This window comes from Anomaloglossus baeobatrachus, chromosome 1, assembly GCF_048569485.1.
Source record: "Anomaloglossus baeobatrachus isolate aAnoBae1 chromosome 1, aAnoBae1.hap1, whole genome shotgun sequence".
NCBI classification, from domain to species: domain Eukaryota; kingdom Metazoa; phylum Chordata; class Amphibia; order Anura; family Aromobatidae; genus Anomaloglossus; species Anomaloglossus baeobatrachus.
The window spans coordinates 969,671,890-969,697,489 of NC_134353.1; the positions used below are offsets into that span (position 1 = coordinate 969,671,890).

The 25,600-nt window shown below is 45.5% G+C and overlaps 1 protein-coding gene and 1 long non-coding RNA gene across 2 annotated transcripts in view; both read left to right on the forward strand.

Annotated features, from left to right (window-relative positions):
• The window catches only part of LOC142258034 (uncharacterized), a 50,547-nt gene extending 48,392 nt beyond the window's left edge, over positions 1-2,155 (forward strand). Inside the window, exons 2-3 of the long non-coding RNA XR_012727702.1 lie at positions 1,523-1,670; positions 1,982-2,155. This is a non-coding gene — a long non-coding RNA (uncharacterized LOC142258034). The remainder of the gene's footprint in view (positions 1-1,522; positions 1,671-1,981) is intronic.
• A 1,818-nt stretch (positions 2,156-3,973) lies between these two features.
• LOC142258025 (uncharacterized) overlaps positions 3,974-25,600 on the forward strand; it is a 66,719-nt gene continuing 45,092 nt past the window's right edge. Inside the window, exons 1-4 of the mRNA XM_075330449.1 lie at positions 3,974-4,087; positions 8,480-8,613; positions 8,700-8,814; positions 10,842-12,063. Of these exons, the coding sequence (XP_075186564.1) occupies positions 4,003-4,087; positions 8,480-8,613; positions 8,700-8,814; positions 10,842-12,063 (1,556 nt within the window). The 5' untranslated portion in view covers positions 3,974-4,002. The remainder of the gene's footprint in view (positions 4,088-8,479; positions 8,614-8,699; positions 8,815-10,841; positions 12,064-25,600) is intronic.

Here is a 25,600-nt window from a genome sequence, read left to right on the forward strand (position 1 = left end):
TCAGGTCTTGCTTGTTTGTGGGTCTTTCCGTCTTAAGTCTGGATTTGAGCAAGTGAAATGCATGCTCAATTGGGTTAAAATCTGGTGATTGACTTGGCCATTGCAGAATGTTCCACTTTTTTGCACTCATGAACTCCTGGGTAGCTTTGGCTGTATTCTTCGGGTCATTGTCCATCTGTACTATGAAGCGCCGTCCGATCAACTTTGCGGCATTTGGCTGAATCTGGGCTGAAAGTATATCCCGGTACACTTCAGAATTCATCCGGCTACTCTTGTCTGCTGTTATGTCATCAATAAACACAAGTGACCCAGTGCCATTGAAAGCCATGCATGCCCATGCCATCACGTTGCCTCCACCATGTTTTACAGAGGATGTGGTGTGCCTTGGATCATGTGCCGTTCCCTTTCTTCTCCAAACTTTTTTCTTCCCATCATTCTGGTACAGGTTGATCTTGGTCTCATCTGTCCATAGAATACTTTTCCAGAACTGAGCTGGCTTCATGAGGTGTTTTTCAGCAAATTTAACTCTGGCCTGTCTATTTTTGGAATTGATGAATGGTTTGCATCTAGATGTGAACCCTTTGTATTTACTTTCATGGAGTCTTCTCTTTACTATTGACTTAGTGACAGATACACCTACTTCACTGAGAGTGTTCTGGACTTCAGTTGATGTTGTGAACGGGTCTTCTTCGCCAAAGAAAGTATGCGGCGATCATCCACCACTGTTGTCATCCGTGGACGCCCAGGCCTTTTTGAGTTCCCAAGCTCACCAGTCAATTCCTTTTTTATCAGAATGTACCCGACTGTTGATTTTGCTACTCCAAGCATGTCTGCTATCTCTCTGATGGATTTTTTCTTTTTTTTCAGCCTCAGGATGTTCTGCTTCACCTCAATTGAGAGTTCCTTAGACCGCATGTTGTCTGGTCACAGCAACAGCTTCCAAATGCAAAACCACACACCTGTAATCAACCCCAGACCTTTTAAATACTTCATTGATTACAGGTTAACGAGGGAGACGCCTTCAGAGTTAATTGCAGCCCTTAGAGTCCCTTGTCCAATTACTTTTGGTCCCTTGAAAAAGAGGAGGCTATGCATTACAGAGCTATGATTCCTAAACCCTTTCTCTGATTTGGATGTGAAAACTCTCATATTGCAGCTGGGAGTGTGCACTTTCAGCCCATATTATATATATAATTGTATTTCTGAACATGTTTTTGTAAACAGCTAAAATAACAAAACTTGTGTCACTGTCCAAATATTTCTGGACCTAACTGTACCTAGTAACAATAAAGGAATTTCCTGATAGGAGGAAAAATATGCAATGTAAGAAATACTGTATATAAAACAGGTTGTTCCCATTCATGGGACACAACACAGTCGTTTTGTCTTGGGGTGAATCAACAGACAAATAGGCATATATTAAACTTTCAGCTTGAGTAAGGAAATCTGTAGGCAGTTTAACCACAGATGATTTAACATAGAAATGAGAATTTGACCTTAGATTTTCTCCTTTATCATAAAGACACCGTCAGAACAACATTCCTCCAGCTTACCTAGTCTTCATCTCTCATTCTCCTGAATGACCCCCGAGGATGGACGAGGACGGGAATGAGATCAGCAGAAGATTATTAACCTTCACCCTGGAGATCATCTCCCTGCTGAGCGGAGAGGTAACTCCTCCACATTTCTATCAGGATTATTGTGTTTTATGACATTAGGAAGAGGAAATCCAGGAAAGTAAGCAAATGATTCTCTACTGTAAGAGGGAAAGACTGTTGAGCCCTCTGCCAGGACAAGTTGTCATAGTGAACTCCCTATATCAGTTGAAGAGGGCCTGGATGTCTCTCCTGAGTGTAATAATATTCCAAGTTACAGCCCCAAATTACTGGAGACTATTATTGATCCCGGGATTTATACTGATTGTCAGATCTGGAGTCGGGAAAGAAATTCTTCTCTCTAAAGTGTCTCTCTCCATTCACAGGATTACACAATAGTGAGGAAGACACCGGGGGACTGTGTGACTCCCATCATCCATCTCCAGGAGTCAGGAGGGCGGAGCCTGAGCCCGGACCCCATCACAGCCCCTCCCCCGATACATGAGAGGAGCAAGAAGAAGATCCTAGAGCTCAGCAACAACATGATTGAGCTGCTGACCGGAGAGGTGACTGCTGGGACATTATACAGGAGGAACTGGAGGATTCTGGGTGATGAGGGGAGAGGTGACTGCTGGGACATTATACAGGAAGCACTGGAGGATTCTGGGTGATGAGGGGAGAGGTGACTGCTGGGACATTATACAGGAAGCACTGGAGGATTCTGGGTGATGAGGGGAGAGATGACTGCTGGGACATTATACAGGAAGCACTGGAGGATTCTGGGTGATGACCGGAGAGGTGACTGCTGGGACATTATACAGGAAGCACTGGAGGATTCTGGGTGATGAGGAGAGAGGTGACTGCTGGGACATTATACAGGAAGCACTGGAGGATTCTGGGTGATGAGGGGAGAGGTGACTGCTGGGACATTATACAGGAAGCACTGGAGGATTCTGGGTAATGACCGGAGAGGTGACTGCTGGGACATTATACAGGAAGCACTGGAGGATTCTGGGTGATGATTGGAGAGGTGACTGCTGGGACATTATACAGGAGGCACTGGAGGATTCTGGGTGATGAGGGAAGAGGTGACTGCTGGGACATTATACAGGAAGCCCTGGAGGATTCTGGGTGATGAAGAGAGAGGTGACTGCTGGGACATTATACAGGAAGCACTGGAGGATTCTGGGTAATGACCGGAGAGGTGACTGATTGGACATTATACAGGAAGCACTGTAGGATTCTGGGTGATGGGAAAGGTGACTGCTGGGACATTATACAGGAAGCACTGGAGGATTCTGGGTGATGAGCGGAGAGGTGACTGCTGGGACATTATACAGGAAGCACTGGAGGATTCTGGGTGATGAGCGGAGAGGTGACTGCTGGGACATTATACAGGAAGCACAGGAGGATTCTGGGTGATGAGGGGAGAGGTGACTGCTGGGACATTATACAGGAAGCACTGGAGGATTCTGGGTGATGACCGGAGAGGTGACTGCTGGGACATTATACAGGAAGCACTGGAGGATTCTGGGTGATGAAGAGAGAGGTGACTGCTGGGACATTATACAGGAAGCACTGGAGGATTCTGGGTAATGACCGGAGAGGTGACTGATTGGACATTATACAGGAAGCACTGTAGGATTCTGGGTGATGGGAAAGGTGACTGCTGGGACATTATACAGGAAGCACTGGAGGATTCTGGGTGATGACCGGAGAGGTGACTGCTGGGATATTATACAGGAAGCACTGGAGGATTCTGGGTGATGAGGGGAGAGGTGACTGCTGGGATATTATACAGGAAGCACTGGAGGATTCTGGGTCATGATTTGAGAATTGACTGCTGGGACATTATACAGGAGGCACTGGAGGATTCTGGGTGATGGGGGGAGAGGTGACTGCTGGGACATTATACAGGAAGCACTGGAAGATTCTGGGTGATGAGGGGAGAGGTGACTGCTGGGACATTTTATAGGAAGCACTGGAGGATTCTGGGTGATGAGGGGAGAGCTGACTGCTGGGACATTATACAGGAAGCACTGGAGGATTCTGGGTGATGAGGGGAGAGGTGACTGCTGGGACATTATACAGGAAGCACTGGAGGATTCTGGGCGATGAGGGGAGAGGTGACTGCTGGGACATTATACAGGAAGCACTGGAGGATTCTGGGTGATGAGGGGAGAGGTGACTGCTGGGACATTATACAGGAAGCACTGGAGGATTCTGGGTGATGAGGGGAGAGGTGACTGCTGGGACATTATACAGGAGGCACTGGAGGATTCTGGGTGATGAGGGGAGAGGTGACTGCTGGGACATTATACAGGAAGCACTGGAGGATTCTGGGTGATGTCGGTGTCGTTGTTGCCAGGTTCCTATAAGGTGTCAGGACGTCGCTGTCTTTCTCTCCATGGAAGAGTGGGAGTATCTGGAAGGACACAAGGAGCGGTACGAGGAGGTGATGATGGAGGAGCTCCGGCCTTTTATATTACAAGGTGAGAGGAGAGAAATGTTTATAATTTTGGTAATTTGGGTCCTGTTGCTGCTGCGATTGGCTTTATTCCCACCATGTCTGGTTTGCACGCTTGGGCTCAGTGTCGTGATGTAGGAGCTCCACCATCTCATCCTTTTCTCTTTTATGTGTGAGTTTTATACATGGGGTTCCATTCTCCTGGTAGGAGACACTTGTGTGTCTGGTGTTGGTGAAGCTGCACAGATTTCCATGTGTGATCAGACCTTATATATGGGGTGACTGATCTGTGCGGCTCATAAAATTAGTCCAACATTATAAATATCCTCCATGTGTGACCAGCCCAGAACACGACAGACGTGGGGGATGCTGTTCTGCAGATTGGGCAGTGTTGTTAGCAGAATGAGGGCTGAGAACATTGGAGTCTGCTCTTCTGCAGCTTTGCCGTATTTTCCAAAGGGATTTCTGAGTCCTATCCACCAGCTGAGGAAGTGGCACTTGGTTGTCTGGTAAAGATTCTTCAGGGAGAACAATATCTTCGCTTACCAGGGTGATGGAAAACTCACTGCCTCGAATTCTTTGGGACTGCATGTCACTGACCTTGACGAGCTGGATGGAGCAATGGAGGTTAACTGGGAGAGGGTGTGCGACCTGGTAGATCTCTTCCTCCATGGCTGGTGTATCCTCAAACCCAGATGGCTTGTCTAGGCAGATGTTGGCTGGATGGACCTTCAGGCAGCCTTCAGGAATTCGGCGATGGAAGTTGGCTGGGGTAGGGTGATCGACCAGGTAGATTATCTCTTCTGCTGCTGGAGTATCCCAGGGGTAGCATCCCTCAGATCCTGATGATTCATCTTGGCCGACTTTGACCTGCTGGGTTGGCAGACGGGCTCCAGACATGGGGCCCCAGCTTTGTTGGCAATCTTTGTCCATATGTTTAAGGCGCCCACACGTATAACAGCACCATGGATTAAGAAAGTCACAGGCTCTGTTTGTAAGCCTGTGTCCTGGTGGTGCTCTTGCTGGGTAGTCAGACAGTCCTGGTCAATTAGCTGGTAGTAGACTAACTGAAAATACCCATAACTGACTGCAGAACACAAGTCCTCTCCTCACTTGAGATTTCAGGCCCAATTGCAGCCAACAACCCGTGGATTTGGGTTGTTTGGGACTGGGTTGTTGATTGCAGGCTACCATAGGATCCTTGATCTGGCACATAGTTTACTTTCTCTGTGTCATCCTCATCAGGGTTTTCGTCATCCTGTACGGCATTCTGGGCATCCCAACAGACCAATTCCTGGATTAAACCTGACCGGTTGTCCGTGGCCCTGTATTCAATCTGTTGACACTGGCAAAGCTCCTGTAGTAGCTGTTTACTGCTCAGGCTGTATGACCAATCCAGTTCTCTTCCCAAGGCCGAGCTGGTGGGAATGGACATGGTGGTGTCTGAAACCTGTATGTCTCACCTATGACCTGCTAGGTATGCTTATATGTCTCCCTGATTGTGGAGCCCTTGGATGGTGTCTACGAACACCTGTGCCATGCAGCTTCCGTGTCCCACTGCTGCCACCAATTGTGGAGACATGAGGGTCAGTGGGTGCTCTTATCTACTGGCCTGGCAGTCTTTAGAAAGACCGCACAAATCAGGGCTCATCTCACTGAATGCTCGCACTCCTCCCCCATAGGCAAAACACTACTAAGACAACACAGGGTGAGGGAATCACACATTGGTAAGACTTTATTGGGTCACCAACAGCAAAAACATATTGTACATTCCCAGTAAGAACACAAGGTGATACAAGGAACAGAGTCTCACCTTACCCCTGCCCCATCAGGAATTTGAGTCTTCGTGACTTCTGGGCTTTGAGGGCCAACTATCCCAGTCCAGCAGCACCCCGCTTTTGGTAGGCACCCACTGAGAAGAGATAACGGCAAGCTGAGGAAGCAGTTCTGTGTTTCATCAGTCGAAACCAAAGCTCCTCAACTGAGATGATGTAGAAACTTTCACTGGGTGCAGTTCTGTGATTCCCCAGTTGGAGCTGAAGTTCCCTGGCTGGGGGCATGTAAATTCTAACCCTAGTGAAAGAAGCAAGGCCCTTTTATACCCTCAGTTCTTTTACATGATTAGGGGAGATGGCTGCTCTCTTATTGGTCGTAAGTTTAATCCGACTGCATAATTTTCCTCTGAACCCTACAGTCAGAGTGGCTAAAGTAATCCACATTTATAGACAATTAGGCTCCGATCAGTCCTGGAAGAGACAATGGTTATCTTCTCTTGCTTTAACAGACAATAGGACACATACGTGTGGCCTAATTAAGAACATTTCCCCTTCATACAAGAGGCCAAACGCTGTGTCGTCACAGTCACCCCTCTCCCTGTCGCCAGGGCTTCCTTGACATCTTCCCTGGTTTCCCCTCGGTGTTGTACCGCACATCAACCATTCCCTGGTGTAACAAAAGTCTTCTGTTCTATAAAATGCTGGTGACCATTTTAGGTGATTCTGAAAAAGAAAAATTGAATTTTTTTAATTCACCGGCCTCAGCAAATTACTAAAATTTCTAATCAGTTGAAGCCAATGTACAGTAGAAAGAAGAATAATTTTATAAATGGCCTCATGGCAATGGCAAGGGTGGATTGTACCCGAAGCCAGACCGGGGGGATGGAGTCTTAGGAGTGGGAACACAGAGTAGTGGAGTGTGGAGAGAGACAGGAAGGTCGAGAAGGAGTAGTGAAGGAGGAAAGACCCATGGTCTGGAGCTGGTGTAGCTCGGCCTGGGCGTAAGACAGAAGGGGTCCTAGAGACCACAGGAAGTGCAACATCCTCCCATGGCCTTGTTCCACATACATAGCTAAGGATGGTTGACCTTGGGGAGATCAACATCCAACACCGCGGAGACACCACCACGTGTTTCTCAACGCAGTGACACTAGAACAAGGCCCCCTGGGAAAATATGCAAAACAAGAATGCCGCGGAGACACCATCACATGTTTCTCAACGGCTAGCCAGGTCTTTCACCGGGAAGAAACAACCACGGGAAGGGCAGTCTCCAGTCAAGGAGACCACCTATGCCAAACATGGTATCCATCCACAGACAGCTGTTTTGGGGTATTTGCAAGCACCGAGGCTACATTCACACACAAATTCGCTGGAAGGTGACCCAAAAGGACCAAGGGATAGAGCTTCACGCCACCTGAAAGGGTCAACGGGCACCATCTCAGGGCTCTGTGTGTGAGAGCGCAAAGCAGGAGGGAGAAGCAAGCGCAGGAAGACGACCAGGGAAGGTACACATAAGAAAGGTGCACCGGATTTGACCTCTGAACTACCCAGGATCGACTGGAGCCCATCACAGTGAAACCCCAAGACTCCAAAGGCAGGAACTGGCATGTCGTGTAACCTTGGAACCTGATAAAATGAGTAAAATCCTTGAGACTGCATCCCTGTGTCGCTCGGTTATTCGCCTTCACCCGTCATCGCCCACTACTACTACTACCACCCCTATCCGCCCTGGGGCCCAGCTCTACCTGTATAGGTACCTGTACCTCTAAGGGTCCATTTACACTGACTGATTATCATGATCAAGCTTACTTAGTAATCTTGCAGTGTAATCCGGCTGCTGATCACTCGATGAATGAGCAGCATTTGTCGAGTGAAATAACCTTTTGTGCTTAACGACCGTTCATTGTTCTCAGCCGCATTGTCCTGTGTAAATTGCACTCGCACTACTGAGAAGGAGTGTTGATTGCACAGGGGACTTTACTTAGAATGGTATCTGATGATGACCTGATGATGACTCCATGCCCGTTCATTTTCTCTTTATAAAGAATATTTGCTCAACTTCATGTATGCCACTTATGAGCAATTACTTTGATTTGAAAAAAATTCCAAAAAAATTAATTTTTAGTCATAGCAAAATATCCTGAGGAAAACAAAAATGTTATTGCTAAGTTATAAAGTAAAAGATGAAGACCTCATGCAACATTCTTCAGAAAAAAATGATCATTACTGCTAATGTAGTTCTTCACAGAACAAATCTACTATATAATTCCCCTAATCGTGAGGAACCGTCTGCTTATTTTAAGATTATCACACATACTAGTAAAAGATACAAAAGGTTTCAATGTGAAGAACACTTGACAAGAATTAGGGTTTTTTTTATATGAATGGAAGAATTTACCCTCAGGAGGAGCCATACTCTCGTTCAGAATCTAGGAAAAGCTTTATCCATATGGTATCCAGTGCCAATCTACCCCTTTATGTCCATCGAATTTCTCTAATGATTAGACTATAGACCACTTCTGCCCTGGAACCTTAGTGCAGGAGATCAGTACCACAACACTGAAGCGTAGGATTAATGGTGTTAATAAAGGTGTATGATATATCTGTAGATATGTTCAGCAAGTATTGTTGTTGTCTCACAGATGGATCCAGGAGAAGTCCTGAGAGATGTCTCTGTCCTCTGTATGCCCAGGACTGTCCAGAGGAGAATCACAATGTCCCGGAGACTCATCAGGTAGATTGCGCTGAGCCCTGGACTCGATCTGTATATAGTGTGGTAGGTAGTTGATTTCTTATCTCAAGTCATTTGATTTTTTTCACCTGTCTCCTTTATTATACTGAATGTTACATATGGTATATCAGGCGGAAGATCTGACAAATATTAAAGTGGAGGATGAAATAGAAGACAAGAGGATGATGGGCAGTAAATCGTATATGAGTGATGGGAAGGAGGAAATTCCAGTAGATGATACCGCAGGTATGTAATACGCTTAGAATGTAAGTACAGAGGTTTTATTTTTTAGAGCTGCAGGAAAGTAAAGCATTGAGTCTTACATTGTATGTATTGACCAGGATTTAAGATATCACCATGGTACACAGAAATGGTAAGAATAAATTAAGAAAACACCAGCTCAGGGCGCAAAAAATAAGCTGTCACATGGCCTCAGATACCGAAAAATGACGGCGCGATGGTTCTCGAAAAATAGCCTTTTCTTTCTTTATAAATTTCAAATTTTTGTTCCCACCAATTAAATTAAAAAAAAACAAACAACAAATCTATCCATGTTTGGTATCTACGAACTGATACTGACCTGTGGAATCATACCGCCAGTTCAGTTTCACTACATATTGAACATTCTAAATAAAAAAAAAATGGAAAAACAATTATGGAATTGGATTTTTTTTTTTTTTTCGATTTCACTGCATTTGGATTTTTTGCTGTTTTCCAGTACACTGTATGCTAAAATGAATAGTTTAATTCAAAAGTACAAGTTGTCCCACAAAAAACAAGCCCTCATACCGCTCTATAGATTGAGAAATAAAAACGTTATGGCTCTTCAATGAAGAGGAGGAAAAATGAGAAACAAAAAATCTCCAGGTGGTAAATGGGTTAATATTCTATTAAAAACTGTAATTTTTATTTAATTTGGGGCTTTAAAGATTTTTACTTTTAGGAAAAAACATTTTCAAACATGTTTTAATAGATCTGAGGATAATGGCCAAAAATGATGTTATTCTTCATGTTCGGACACAGGACAACTTAAGGCCGGTTTACACTCGGTTTACGCGATCGCACCCGTCCCCATCGTGAGTGCGTTACGGGCAAAACGCCCGTGGCGAACAATATTGCTAGTACGCGTCACACGCACTTACCTTCCTAACGACGTCGCTGTGGCCGCCGAACAAACTATTGTTTAAGGGGAGGTTCGTGCGGCGTCACAGCGACGTCACACAGCAGGCCAGCAATAGAAGCGGAGAGCAGCCGCATTAACATCACTCCCACCACGTTGCCGGAGGACGAAGGAACGCTGTTGTTCGTCGTTCCCGGGGTGTCACACGTTGCGATGTGTGCTGCCTCAGGAATGACGAACAACCTGTGTCCTAAAAGATCAACGATTTTTTGGAAAGGAACGACATGTCAACAATCAACGATTTTCCCCTTTTTTCGGTTCGTTAGTGGTCGCACGTAGGTGTCACATGCAACGACGTCACTTATGACGCCGGATGTGCGTCACGAATTCCGTGACCCCAGCGATGTCGTTGCTTGTAACGGGGCCTTTATTCTGAAAAGTTGCTTGAAAGCACAGTTACCATTTAAAGCCTTAATTCCCATTTACACACAGCAACATCGCCCCCGTCGTTTGTGCGTCACGGGCAAATCGCTGCCAGTGGCGCACAATATCGTTAGTCCCCGTCACACATACTTACCTGCCTAGCGACGTCGCTGTGGCCAGCGAACTGCCTCTTTTCTAAGGGGGCGGTTAATGCGGCATCACAGCGACGTCACACGGCAGGCAGCCAATAGAAGTGGAGGGGCGGAGAGCAGCCAAAGGAAAGACACGCCCACCTAGTTGCCGGAGGACGCAGGTACGGTGTTGTTCGTCGTTCCTGGGGTGTCACATGTAGCGATGTGTGCTGTCTCAGGAACGACGAACAACCTGCGTCCAGCACGAGCAACGATATTATGAAAATGAACGATGTGTCAACGATCAGCGATTAGGTGAGTATTTTTGATCGTTAGCGGTCGTTTGTACGTATCACACGCAACGACGTTGATAACGAGGCCGGATGTGCTTCACGAATTCCGTGACCCCAATCTCGTTAGCGATGTCGTTGCGTGTAAATGGGCCTTTAGATGTTATTGATTTTCAAAGGAATAACTGGAGGATCCACTTCTTCTTTTAACGTTAGAAGAAAAAAAAAAAACTGCAATAAATACTGTGTTTTGCTCTGTTTTATAGATATGTTATCTCTAATGTTAAATTCCATTTTTATTCTCAACAGCAAATGACGTGACAAATACCAAGGGAGACTTCATTTTATTGCTCAATTATAAAGTAGAAGATGAAGATGTCAAGCAGCAGTCGTCAGAAGAAAACCTCATTACACTTAATACATATTCAGAACTTCATAGAACAAATTTAATACATAATTCCACTAATCACATGGTTCCTACTCCTGACCAGTCTCCGGTTGTTAAAAGTACAGATCATAAAGGGAGCAAAAAGTTTCAATGTAGTGAATGTGGAAAGTATTTTACAAGAAGCTCAAGTCTTCATACACACAGAAGAATTCACACAGGGGAGAAGCCGTACTCCTGTTCAGAATGTGGGAAAAGCTTTACAGATAGATCAAGTCTTGTTGTACATGTGAGGTTTCACACAGGAGAGAAGCCATATTCATGTTCAGAATGTGGGAAGTGTTTTAGACAGAAACCCCATTTTGTTAAACATCAAAAAACTCATACAGGTCAGAAGCCATTTTCATGTTCAGAATGTGGAAAATACTTTACCTGGAAAATAGATCTTATAAGTCACCAAAATATTCACACAAGAGAGAACCTGTTTTTATGTGACAAGTTCCTCACAGATAAATCAAGTAATGTTGGTCATGATAAAAGTCACATGAAGGAGAAACCATTTTCATGTACAGATTGTGGAAAGTGCTTTGGACGTAAATCAAGTCTTGTTAGACATGTGCAATGTCACACAGGGGAAAAAAAATATTCCTGTTCAGAATGTGGGAAATGTTTTACACATGAATCAGACTGCATTCGGCATCAGAGAATCCACACAGGAGAGAAGCCGTATTCCTGTTCAGAATGTGGAAAATCTTTTACTCATCAATCAAGTTTTGTTGAACATCAGAAAATTCACACAGGAGAGAAGCCGTATTCATGTGCAAAATGTCAAAAATGTTTTAGACATCAGTCAGGTTTTGTTAAACATCAGAGAAGGCATACAGGGGAGAAGCCGTACTTCTGTTTAGTATGTAAGAAATGCTTTTCTCATCAATCAAGTCTTGCTAGACATAAAAAAATTCACACAGGGGAGAAACCATATTCATGCTCAGAATGTGGGAAATGTTTTACATATCAGTCAGATTTTGTTAAACATACAAGAATTCATACAGGAGAAAAACCATATTTGTGCGCAGAATGTGGGAAAAGTTTTACAGATCAATCATATTTTATTAAACATAAGAGAATTCACATAGGAGAGAAACCGTATTCATGTACAAATTGTGGGAAAAGATATAGAGATAAATCTTACTTTGTTAAACATCAAAGAATTCACACAGGGGAAAAGCATTTTTAATGTTTGAAAGTGGGATTTTTTTTTACTTCTAAGTTTGGCATTAGTAATAAACAGAGAAGTCACAAAAGGATCAAGCGGGTTTGATGTTTTACATGTGTGAAATGTTTGATATGGAAATCAGATTTTGAAAACTTCTTATAGAAGTCACAAAAAATGTTTAGTAGAAATTATTAATTTATTAAATTTACAAAAGCTGTAAATTCAGAGACCACTTCACTTTTGAAGTGACTTTGAGGGGCTCTACAGTATATGTCAGAAAACCCACAAACAATAGCCCATGTTAAATGTGACAGCCCTCAGCATATTCAAAACCACATTCCAAAAGATTGTTAACCCTTTAGGTGCTTAACAGGAAGTAATGCAAATTGTAAGGAAAAAAATAATTCCTTTTTTACTGAAATATTGCTTTTGCTTCAAATTTTTCATGTTTACAAGCATAAAATTATAAAATGAACCTTAGTTTGTTGTGCAATTTTTACGGAGTACAGGTATAACCTTCCTCTCACAGAGGAGTGAAAGATGCAGTAATCAGTCAGTACACTAAGTGGCAATGGGGATATCTAGAGACTGAGGAAAGTCAGCCAACCCGGGGTCAGAACTGAGAGTGCACGAAAAGACACAGGGAGCAGACGAGAGAGGTCGTCAAACAAGCCGGAGGTCAGGTACCAGGAGAGTAACTATAAACACAAAGGGCAGAGTAGTTAGGAGAGAAAGCCGGGGTCAGGAGCCAGACGAGAATGGAGGAGTCAGAGGGGAGTAGACAGAGGGAAGTCAGGGGTCAGTCCAGGATCGAGTACCAAGACCAGTCACTAACCAGGAGACAGACGCTTACTGCAACTTAGCCAGAGAATGCGACTGGCGCCGCTCCGGGCATGAACTTCCCCAGATAAAAGAGAGCAAAAGCCCGGAAGCAGCGCGTGTTTGCCACTCCCATAGCCGGCGAATAGCCTGCTGCGGGAATGGCCCATCAAAGGGCAGAGAATAACATCTGACTGCATTGGGATGAACCTAACAGAGGGTCCCAGTGCAGGGCCACACTGCAAATCAGGACTGTTACATCACCGATACCCCAAATGCTGTTGGAAACTACTCTGTGGGCAGAGGAGATGTTTTAGGAAGGAAGAATAATTTTTGAAGAGTAAATTCTCTTGGAACAGATTGCTATGTCACATGAGCGGAGCCCCCAAGGTGTGAAAATTGTAGAAACACATTACAATTGACCCCAAATTGGAAGCTACATCTCTCAAAGAATTCAAAGATGGGTGCGATGACCATGTTGAACCTACAGTTAGGTCCAGAAATATTTGGACAGTGACACAATTTTCACGAGTTGGGCTCTGCATGCCACCACATTGGATTTGAAATGAAACCTCTACAACAGAATTCAAGTGCAGATTGTAACGTTTAATTTGAAGGTTTGAACAAAAATATCTGATAGAAATTGTAGGAATTGTCACATTTCTTTACAAACACTCCACATTTTCCTTTCGCCACGACAGCACCCACGAGAGAGGGATCCGCCCCCTTCAGGACAGGAAACCTACGGATAAAAAGGGGCGGTCCCCCTCCCTCATCAGTTGGTTTCCTGTCCTGGAAGGATCGGAACCTACCATACCTGGGTCCAGGAGTCCGTGCGGTGTCTGAGAGAACGGCGGAGCTCAGGATTCCAGAAGCACGGTCGGTGGAGCTCCCCTCGTGGACTCCATCCTCCGGTGCATCCCGTCCTCTTTCCCTCAGCTTGGCTGATCCTCCGGGGAAATGGCGCCTGCAGGATCGCGCCGGTAAGTAGGCTGGTTGTGGACCGGTGCTCTCCCTGTGCTGCATGATTCCAGCTCCTTCGGAGTGGAGCGTGTGCCGGGGGGGGCGTGTCCGGATACTGCCACGCAGCTCACGCGCGACTTCCGGCAGGACCCGGAAGTGAGGACACTTCCGGGAGAACGGATGGCTGGGACGTGGACTCCTCCTGATGACGTGTCTGGAGTAATCAAGGGCCGGTGAGTTGCTGTGTGCAGCGAGTCTGGCGCTTCCCCTGCACCACGTGCGTGCTGTAACGTGTACGCGCGCGGGGGGGTGGCGTGTCCGGGACTTGCTGCGTCGGCACTCATTGCCTTAGCGTTACAGAGCTGCAGGAGTGGTGAGAATTAAGAGCGGACTTCCTTTCTATTTGGGTCTTCAGTGGCAGAAAAAGGCCACTTCTACAAAGATGGGAAGTCCCCGCGACTCCCCTGCCCGGGACACCTCTCCATCCAGAGATACTGGACGAAAGGACTCGAGTGACACCAGGAGTTCCACGGGTCGTAAGAGAACCGAGGACTCTGCATCCTCCAAGGACCGGACAAATCGGTCATCCCCACCTCCAAAGCCGGTATCCGTTCTTTTACTGATATGGGTGAGTGACCTTCATGGATGATACCTATACTGATGTTCCCTTCCGGTTCTGTTCTAGGGCCCTAAGAAAAGCACCGCTAAAAATAATAATAAGGAGTGCCCACTGTGTGCCTGTCCCCTCCCCAAGGACTATATACAGAAGCTTTGTAGGTCCTGTATCCAAGCTATTCGGGGGGAGTCTTCAGCTTCTACCAACCCCCCTCCGGATCTCAGGGAACTGATACGTACTGAAATTCAGGCTTCTCTTCAGTCCCTGCACGGCTCTAAAAAATCTAAGAAGTCTCACCGTCAGCGTGATTCCCCCCCATCTGACTCAGCTGACAGCCAGAGTGATGCTTCTTCGGCCTCTACCTCATCCTCTTCTGATGAGGCTGGAAAGGCATGTTTCTCATTGGATGGGATGGACACATTAGTAAAGGCTGTTCGCTCAACCATGGGGATTGCAGAAGAGAAAATCACCAAATCTGCTGATCATACCCTGTTTGCGGGTCTCACTCAGAAGAAAAGGAAATCCTTTCCTGTGAATGAGGCTCTAAAAGCCCTTGTTCGCAAGGAGTGGCAGAAACAGGATCATCGTGGGTTTCTCCCGTCTTCCTCAAAACGGAGATACCCCTTTGATGATGCAGACTTGTCCCAATGGTGCAAGGTACCAAAGGTAGATGTGGCAGTAGCAAAATCCTCTAAAAAATCAGCCTTGCCTTTCGAGGATATGGGATTTCTACGAGACCCTCTAGACCGTAAAGCGGATGCCTTCCTGCGAAAAACCTGGGAAGCCTCTGCTGGGGCACTGAAACCGGCAATTTCTGCAACATGTACAGCCAGGTCACTTTCAGTATGGCTAGATACCCTAGACAAGCAGCTTAAGTCGGGTACCTCCAGGGATAAGATTGTTTCCTCGCTACCCTTACTCAAAGACGCAGCTAATTACTTGGCAGATGCTTCTGCTGACTCTGTTCGCCTGGCGGCACGAGCGGCAGGGTCTTCTAATGCAGCCCGGAGAGCACTCTGGTTAAAATCATGGAAGGGGGACACATCCTCAAAATCGAGACTATGTGCACTTCCATGTGAGGGTGAGTTCCTCTTTGGTCCACAGCTGGATGACATACTCACCAAGGCGGGTGATAGTAAAAAGGGGTTCCCTAATGCATTTGCTCCTCATTCTAGGCTCCCGTATCGCAAACGTCGTTTCCAGCCCACACGACCTGATCGCAGGGATAGATCGGACAACCCCGCCTCTGGGTCCAAGGGGACCCTGTTTGGAAACCCTTCCTCCCGTAGGAAGTTCCCTAAACAATGACGGGGGGGTTCCGGTGGGAGGCAGACTTAGGTTTTTTGCACCCATTTGGAAAACCATCACGTCCAGCTCCTTTATACTTGATTTGATTTCTCACGGTCTCCGGCTAGAATTCACTTCTCTACCTCCACAATGGTATTGTCTAACACCCACTAGGAAGTCGGAGGATCAACATAATGCACTGGTGACGGAGGTTCTCACTCTGGTGGAAAAAAGGGTTCTTACGCCTGTCCCGTTACATGAGAGGGGACGGGGGTTTTACTCCCCTCTTTTCTTAGTACCAAAGCCTGATGGGTCATTTCGGACCATAATTAATTTACGAAAACTTAATCTCTTTCTTACATACCGACGGTTTAAAATGGAATCACTCCTAACCACCATAAAGTTGCTCTATCCCAACTGCTACATGGCGGTTCTGGATCTCAAGGATGCATATTACCACGTCCCGGTTCACGCACTTTATCAGCAATACTTCCGGGTGGCACTCTTTATGCACAACTCTGTTCACCATTTCCAGTTCACGGCCATGCCCTTCGGTGTTTCTCTCGCCCCTCGGATTTTCACTAAGGTAATGGCGGAAGTCACCGCTCACCTTCGTGAGCAACAGACTTTCGTGATCCCCTATCTAGATGACCTACTGGTTGTGGGTAACACGGCGGCACAGTGTTCTCTCCGTCTCCATAATACTATGTCAACTCTGGGTCGTCTGGGGTGGCTTTTGAATCTCAAAAAATCTAGACTCACGCCATCAACTTTTCAGTCTTTCCTAGGCATGCTTCTGGATTCTCGACAACAGCGTTGTTTTCTACCAGTGGACAAAATAGCAAAAATCCAGAGGATTGTACAGCGCACCCTGACTCACACATCTCTATCTCTCCGTTCTGCAATGTCCCTGTTGGGGTCCCTGACCTCATGTATCCCCGCTGTCCAATGGGCCCAACTTCACTCCCGACAACTTCAGTGGGAGGTTCTGGCAGCTGCACGATCCCATCCAGGGTCACTCGATCGTCCTCTGAGATTGACAGACACTACACGTGCATCCCTGACTTGGTGGCTGCGGGAGGAGAACTTAACCAAGGGGAAGGAATGGCATGTTCACCCCACCAAAGTCCTCACGACGGACGCCAGTCCCTGGGGGTGGGGGGCTCACCTGGGGGATTCTATGACCCAAGGTCTTTGGTCCCAGCAAGAATCAACCGAGTCCTCCAACCGGAAAGAACTTATGGCGGTCTCTCAGGCACTAATGTCGTTTCTTCACCTCCTCAGGGGAACCCATGTACGACTTTGTACGGACAATCAGACGGTGGTGGCATACATCAACCACCAAGGGGGAACGAGATCGTCTTCCCTCATGTCCACAGCGGTTCAACTGTTGGAACTTGCCGAGACTCATCTATTATCCCTCTCTGCAGTCCACATCCGAGGGGTGGACAATGTCAAGGCGGATCTTCTCAGCAGGCACACTCTCTATCAGGGAGAATGGGTCTTACATCAGGAAGTGTTTGCTCAAATTATACAGTACTGGGGCCTCCCGGTTATAGATTTGTTTGCTACCAGAGCCAACAGGCAGTTGAAGCTGTTTGGATCCCTGAACAGGGCGGATCAGCCAACAGTGTTAGATGCCCTTCAGGTTCCCTGGCAGTACAGTCTTGCTTATGCCTTTCCTCCCATAATTCTTCTCCCAACAGTCCTTCGGAAAATCAGGGAAGACCAGGCTCGCATTCTCCTTATAGCTCCCTTCTGGCCCAGACGTCCCTGGTTCTCCCTCCTGAGACAGATGTCAGTGACCGATCCCTGGGTTCTCCCATCCCGACCGGATCTCCTGTCACAGGGTCCTTTCCTGCATCCACACGTCAAGGGACTCCACTTGACGGCATGGAATTTGAAAGGGCGTTACTAGACTCACAGGGGTTTTCCGGTCGCCTGGTAGATACCTTAATGCAGAGTCGGAAACCGGTAACTACCCGTCAGTATGGTCGGGTATGGCACCGGTTCCTCCTCTCCTTCCCTGATGCCGTGCCTTCGGTAGTCCCGATTTCCTCTATTCTGGAATTTCTCCAGTCAGGGCGAGATCTGGGTCTGTCAGTCAGTACCCTTAAGGGTCATGTGTCAGCTCTGGGCGCCCTCTATAATTCTAATATAGCAGGGGATAAATGGGTCATGCGTTTCATCAAGGCCTGTGACCGGGGTCAGCCGGTTCGTCTCCCGTGTACACCACCCTGGGATCTCACTCTGGTTCTGGATTCCCTAACCCGTCCACCCTTTGAACCACTCACCACGGCGTCTGACAAATTGCTCTCTTTTAAAACTTGCCTCTTAGTTGCACTCACTTCGGCTCGGCGTGTTAGTGATCTTCAGGCTCTTTCAGTAGATCCTCCTTTCCTTAGGGTCTTCCCAGATCATATTGTTCTTAGAACTGACCCGGCCTATTTGCCTAAAGTAGCATCACAGTTTCACCGAAATACGGAAATCATTCTTCCTTCCTTCTTTCCTGACCCTTCCACACCAGAGGAATGCAGGTTTCATACACTAGACGTCAAGGAAGTTATTCTCACATATGTCTCTAGGACAGCCCCTTGGAGACAGGATAGGGCTTTGTTTATTGCCTTTCAGGGTTCCAGACGTGGTCATCAGGTGACGAAACAGTCATTGGCCCGATGGATGCGAGATGCTATTGCTGTTGCATATGAATCAAAACAGGAGCCCCTTCCGTCTCCTGTACGGGCTCACTCTACTAGGGCGATGGCTTCGTCTTGGGCTGCCATGTCGAATGTCTCCATTGACAGTATTTGTAAGGCTGCAACCTGGTCCTCTCCTTCCACTTTTTACAAGCACTACCGGTTGGACCTTTCTTCCTCCTCTGACCTTTCATTTGGGAGATCGGTTCTTCAGATGGTGGTCCCTCCCTAAGTGTGTTATCTCTCTAAGTCTCTCGTGGGTGCTGTCGTGGCGAAAGGAAAAGACTAAATTACTTACAGTAATGGGATTTTCCAGAGTCCACGACAGCACCCTTTACACCCCTGCCCTTTGTTTTCTTCACCCTTTGGGTTTGATGGTTCTACTTTTTGTCTTGTATTGTGACTAATGTCTGGCGGTTCCTCTCCATTTTTCTCTGAAACCAACTGATGAGGGAGGGGGACCGCCCCTTTTTATCCGTAGGTTTCCTGTCCTGAAGGGGGCGGATCCCTCTCTCGTGGGTGCTGTCGTGGACTCTGGAAAATCCCATTACCGTAAGTAATTTAGTCTTTTAGGAGGTCAAAAGTAATTGGACAAATAAACCAAACCCAAACAAAATATTTTTATTTTCAATATTTTGTTGCGAATCCTTTGGAGGCAATCACTGCCTTAAGTCTGGAACCCATGGACATCACCAAACGCTGGGTTTCCTCCTTCTTAATGCTTTGCCAGGCCTTTTCAGCCGCAGCCTTCAGGTCTTGCTTGTTTGTGGGTCTTTCCGTCTTAAGTCTGGATTTGAGCAAGTGAAATGCATGCTCATTTGGCTTAAGATCTGGTGATTGACTTGGCCATTGCACAATGTTCCACTTTTTTGCACTCATGAACTCCTGGGTAGCTTTGGCTGTATGCTTGGGGTCATTGTCCATCTGTACTATGAAGCGCCGTCCGATCAACTTTGCGGCATTTGGCTGAATCTGGGCTGAAAGTATATCCCGGTACACTTCAGAATTCATCCGGCCACTCTTGTCTGCTGTTATGTCATCAATAAACACAAGTGACCCAGTGCCATTGAAAGCCATGCATGCCCATGCCATCACGTTGCCTCCACAATGTTTTACAGAGGATGTGGTGTGCCTTGGATCATGTGCCATTCCCTTTCTTCTCCAAACTTTTTTCTTCCCATCATTCTGGTACAGGTTGATCTTTGTCTCATCTGTCCATAGAATACTTTTCCAGAACTGAGCTGGCTTCATGAGGTGTTTTTCAGCAAATTTAACTCTGGCCTGTCTATTTTTGGAATTGATGAATGGTTGAACCCTTTGTATTTACTTTCATGGAGTCTTCTCTTTACTGTTGACTTAGAGACAGATACACCTACTTCACTGAGAGTGTTCTGGACTTCAGTTGATGTTGTGAACGGGTTCTTCTTCAGCAAAGAAAGTATGCGGCGATCATCCACCACTGTTGTCATCCGTGGACGCCCAGGCCTTTTTGAGTTCCCAAGCTCACCAGTCAATTCCTTTTTTCTCAGAATGTACCCGACTGTTGATTTTGCTACTCCAAGCATGTCTGCTATCTCTCTGATGGATTTTTTCTTTTTTTTCAGCCTCAGGATGTTCTGCTTCACCTCAATTGAGAGTTCCTTAGACCGCATGTTTGGTCACAGCAACAGCTTCCAAATGCAAAACAACACACCTGTAATCAACCCCAGACCTTTTAACTACTTCATTGATTACAGGTTAACGAGGGAGATGCTTTCAGAGTTAATTGCATCCCTTGGAGTCCCTTGTCCAATTACTTTTGGTCCCTTGAAAAAGAGGAGGCTATGCATTACAGAGCTATGATTCCTAAACCCTTTCTCCGATTTGGATGTGAAAACTCTCATATTGCAGCTGGGAGTGTGCACTTTCAGCCCATATTATATATAGAATTGTATTTCTGAACATGTTTTTGTAAACAGCTAAAATAACAAAACTTGTGTCACTGTCCAAATATTTCTGGACCTAACTGTACATGTGCTTCACAGAATATATTACATTTTATCCATGAAATTGTTACTTTAGACTCAAATTTCACAATTTCATAAGGGTAATGAGAAAGTTGAACAATAAAATGTGAGGGCCAATTTTTCCTGAGAACACAGATTCCCCACATATGGTTGGAAACTACTGTTTGGGCACAGCATCCTCGGAAGGGAGGCAGTACTATTTGAGTTTTTGACAATTTTTTCTGGAGCAGATAGCGGATGCCATTTCACATTTGCAGAGCCCCGGAGGTGGCAAAAACAGTAGAAACCCCCACAAGTGAGCCCCTTTTTGGCAACTGCACACTTTGAGGAATTTATCTAGGGCAATAGCGTTTTAAATCTACAGGAGATTCACAGACCTATATAACATTTGGTTGTGGAAAATGGTGTCCCTGCTCCGACAATTTTATTACAACTTAATGTGAAGCCACACCGTAGTGGACTTGTTGATCAATGTGACTCCAACACAGAAATTACAGGGGGAGGAACAGTTCATTACAGTTGTTCTCCTCTTCTGCCAATTTCCAATCCTTTGGCATTTTTAATGATTTTCAGAGTAGTTTGAAGGGAGGGTGACACTTTTTTTTTATGTTTACATCAATTTCATCCAGTTAATATTTACCTTTAATTCTTCTGCCTAAAATCCCTTCTCTATCAGTCGTCTCTTAGTTTTCCGTGTTTTAGTTCTTTTGTTTTTTCTGTTTTTATTTTATGATTATTTGTTGACATGACTGCCATACACCAAATCCACAACTACCTTTTTAACGACATTAATATTATTAGCCTTTTATAGCAAAACAAAAAGGAAGGAAAGAGACATTTTTCCACCTTCTGGGCAGCGTTTTGCACAAATAGAAAAAATGAATCCTGACTCAGACATAACTGCCATTGTTAAATGTCTGCAGTGCTCCGGGCTCAGGACAATAATGGTGGATTTCTTATAATAATATGGAATTTTGTGATATTTTCTCAGTTTTCTTTAATCACATTAAGCAGCTTTTTCCCACCTCGGAAATCTTTTCTTTTGAGCACACAGAAAGGCAGCAAGGTGCTGGATGTAGGCCTGAAGAAGCCATGCTGGATTTTGTTTCCTTTTCCTTTTGGAAAATTGCAACTAAAAATAAATCTTTGCTCAATATGTGAAAGATTTCTTTCACCTGAGACTTTTTTGGGTATCACCCAGGCTTTGGAGTCCGTAAGCCAAATCTCCGACTCCTCAATTTCTGCGACTCCCTCATACATGGCTCATTTTTCATTGCTAAATTTACTATAGTAAAATGGCAACATCTGGCTTTTAATCATTATTATGATACAATAATCAAGGTATTTAGATAATACAACAAAATATATTGGAATACAACTATAGGACACAAAACACTTTACTAAATTGTAAATATACAAGACACTGCAGTAAGTGGGGAAAAAAAAATCAACAAAAATGTACAGAATAACATTTGTGCCGTCTATGAATTTGTTCTGAGGAATAGTCTGGCCTCCATCAGATCCTTCTTCATAGATGACCTCAAATCTGACCCCTTATTTTAAGGCCAGGGAACAATCTCTCTATATTAACTTGGGTTGGTGGCAAAGTGGTGACCACACGGGCAACATCTCTAAAAATCTCAGGGTATAAAGGAATTGCCTCCTGCACAGTCAGTTTTGATGAAAGGTTGAACTCTTCTACTTCTTTGAGAGCAAGTGAAAAATGTTTGCTGAAATCTGGTCAATCTGTTTGGTGTGGGAGTGGAATCTTTTTCCCTGTGGTAATGCTTTGCTGCTCCATGTCATCCAATTACTTTTCAAAATGAAACTCCTCATCTGATGAGGCTGAAGGAGTAGCCTTGGATGAGACCCAACTCATCATCTGATGAGGCTGAAGATATGGCAGCAGTAGCTCTGGATGACACAACTCCTTATCTGATGAGGCTGAAAATATGGCAGAAGTATCTCTGGATGACACAACTCCTCATCTGATGAGGCTGAAGATAAGGCAGAAGTAGCTCTGGATGACACAACTCCTCATCTGATGAGGCTGAAGATATGGCAGAAGTAGCTCTGGATGACACAACTCCTCATCTGATGAGGCTGAAGATACGGCAGCAATAGCACTGGATGACCCAACTCCTCATCTGATGAGGCTGAAGATACGGCAGCAGTAGCCATGGATGACAACTCATCTGATGAGGCTGAAACTACGGCTGGATGACCCAACTCCCCATCTGATGAGGATGAAGATACGACAGCGGTAGCCCTGGATGACAACTCCTCATCTGATGAGGCTGAAAATATGGCTGGATGACCCAATAATCCTCATCTAATGAGGCTGAAGACTCGGCAGCAATAGCACTGGATGACCCAACTCCTCATCTGATGAGGCTGAAGATATGGCAGCAGTAGCACTGGATGACACAGCTCCTCATCTGATGAGGTTGAAGATACGACAGCAGTAGCACTGGATGATACAACTCCTCATTTGATGAGGCTGAAGACACGGCAGCAGTAGCACTGGATCACATAATTCCTGTTGCTCTTGGCTATCCTGTAGCCACTCATGCTACCTGCTACCTCTGTCAGAGCTCCTTTTTCTTTAGTAAGCTGTTGATCATTTAATCATTGCTACAAGAGGGCAGCAGCTTTAACCTGTCCAGGCCAAAGGATCTAATGCACTGACAGAATACAGCAAAGCTCCCCAATAAAGATGGAGGCATCACAGATGTAAAACACTAATGAAGCAACCACTCACAATCCACCAATGCATGGAGGTGGTGCTTGGTGATAAAATTGCACACAAATAAAACTTGTATGTGGGCTTCCGTATTCTGGCCAAAATATCAACTAATACCTCATATATTTTATATATATTTTTCTGCACATTATATTTTTAAACAGGATGCAGCCAGGCCCATTAATGTAGGCCTCGTAAACTGGAGTCTCCATTCCTGTATAGTGCACTTATATAGTGCTGGGCAGCCCACTTAGGCTATGTGCGCACTTTGCGTTGAGTTTCTTGGAGTTCTAAATGCATCCTCTGGCAGAAATTGTCTGTCAAATTTGGTTTTGACCACAAAAACGCTAAAAATACGCTTGCGCTTTTACCGCGTTTTTACGGCGATTTACATGCTTTTTCATTGCTTAAAGTCAGATGCGTTTTGAATACAAATACACTACTAAATAAAGTTTAAACATTCAAACACTATGAAAAAAACGGGAAAAAATGATAACAAAGATCATGATTAAAATCATACACAAAAAATGTGTTTTTTTAAAATAACTGTTTTATAATATTTATGCATAAAATAACGTAAAATTATGTTTTATCATTAATTTAATTGTCAGACTATGTGTTTGTGTGTGTAAAGGGACATATCGTGCCCTTAATATAAAGTCAAAAACGCATGCATTTATTTTGTCAAAAAAGCATGTAAAACGCTGGGATTTGATTTAGGTTGAAAGTTCTCATTGACTCTGTTAGCAAAACGCAGCCCAAATGCCAAAAACAATTGACATGTTGCTTCTTTAAATGCAGAGATTTTGCCAAATTTTCTGCAACTGAAACGCTGCGTTCTGAACAGCATTGTACGCACAAAAAAGCCCGATTTCCCATAGACTTTGCTTGAAAATCAAAACGCATGCATTTTGGCATTAAAACGTTGCAGTTCAAAACGTTGCGGAAACGCATGAAAAACGCAAAGTGCGCACATAGTCTAAAGGGTGCTTTACATGCTGCGACATCGCTAGCGATCTCGTTAGCGATGTGACACGCCAGATCGCAGATGCAATCTGCTGAGGTCGCACCTGTGACCGGCGCTATTAAACCGACCTATGTGCGATCTCGATAGATCGCATCTGCGATCTGGTATGTCACATCGCTAACGAAATAGCTAGAAGAACACCCTTGAGTCTAATAGTATGGGCGTCACTCACTAATAGGCTGTTAGCCAGACACTGTGCACGTACATGTGTGAACGGCGCCCCAGAAAGTCTATTTTGTGTGCAATTTTATCACCAAGCAAGCACCCCCTCCATGCATTGGTGGATTGTGAGTGGTTGCTTCATTAGTGTTTTGTACCTGTGATGCCTCCATCTTTATTGGGGTCTTGTTGCATCCTGTTAGTGCTTTAGATCCTCTGACCTCGGCAGGTTTAGGCTGCTGCCCTCTAGTTGCTCTATTTGCTGTAATTGCTCAATGTTTGGAGGAAATTATATTCCTCTTTTTGTTGCTTTTTTTTTTTAAAGCTGGTGATCATCCAGCAATATATGATGGCTTGGCTCCACATAAAGCAGCAATGCCATCTGCGATTAAACCTCCTCTTTGGGATGGGCAAAACGGCAAGTTCTCCCACTCCTTTATGAAAATGTCAGGCGTTAAATCATCAGCTTGTAATTTTGTAGTCACTGTAAATGGGTGATGAAGCAATTCCTTCAATTCAGCCACCGGTGTCCATTGACCTTCATTTAGTACAATGCTGGAGAGGAGAACTGGGTTAATGCCGTGCTGTCACCAAAAGAACAAACTGTTAATTGTCTAAAGGCCGCTTTACACGCTGCGACATCGCTCAAGCGATCTCGTTGGGGTCACAGAATTTGTGACGCACGTCCGGTCGCTTTAGCGATGTCTTTGTGTGTGACACCTATGAGCGATTTTGAATCGTCGCAAAAACGTTCAAAATCGCTCATCTGTGACATTCTTCCTATAATCGAATATCGATGCTGCTCGGTGTACGAAGTAGTTCGTCGCTCCTGCGGCAGCACACATCGCTATGTGTGACACCGCAGGAACGAGGAACCTCACCTTACCTGCTGCCACCTGCAATGCAGAAGGAAGGAGGTGGGCGGGATGTTACGTCCCGCTCATCTCCGCCCCTCCGCTTCTATTGGGCGGCGGTTCAGTGACGCTGCTGTGACGTCGCTTTGACGCTGAATGAACCTCCCCCTTAGAAAGGAGGCGGTTCGCCGGTCACAGCGACGTCACAGAGCAGGTATGTGCGTGTGACACTGCCGTAGCGATAATGTTCACTACGGCAGCGATCACACGATATCGCATGTATGATGGGGGCGGGTG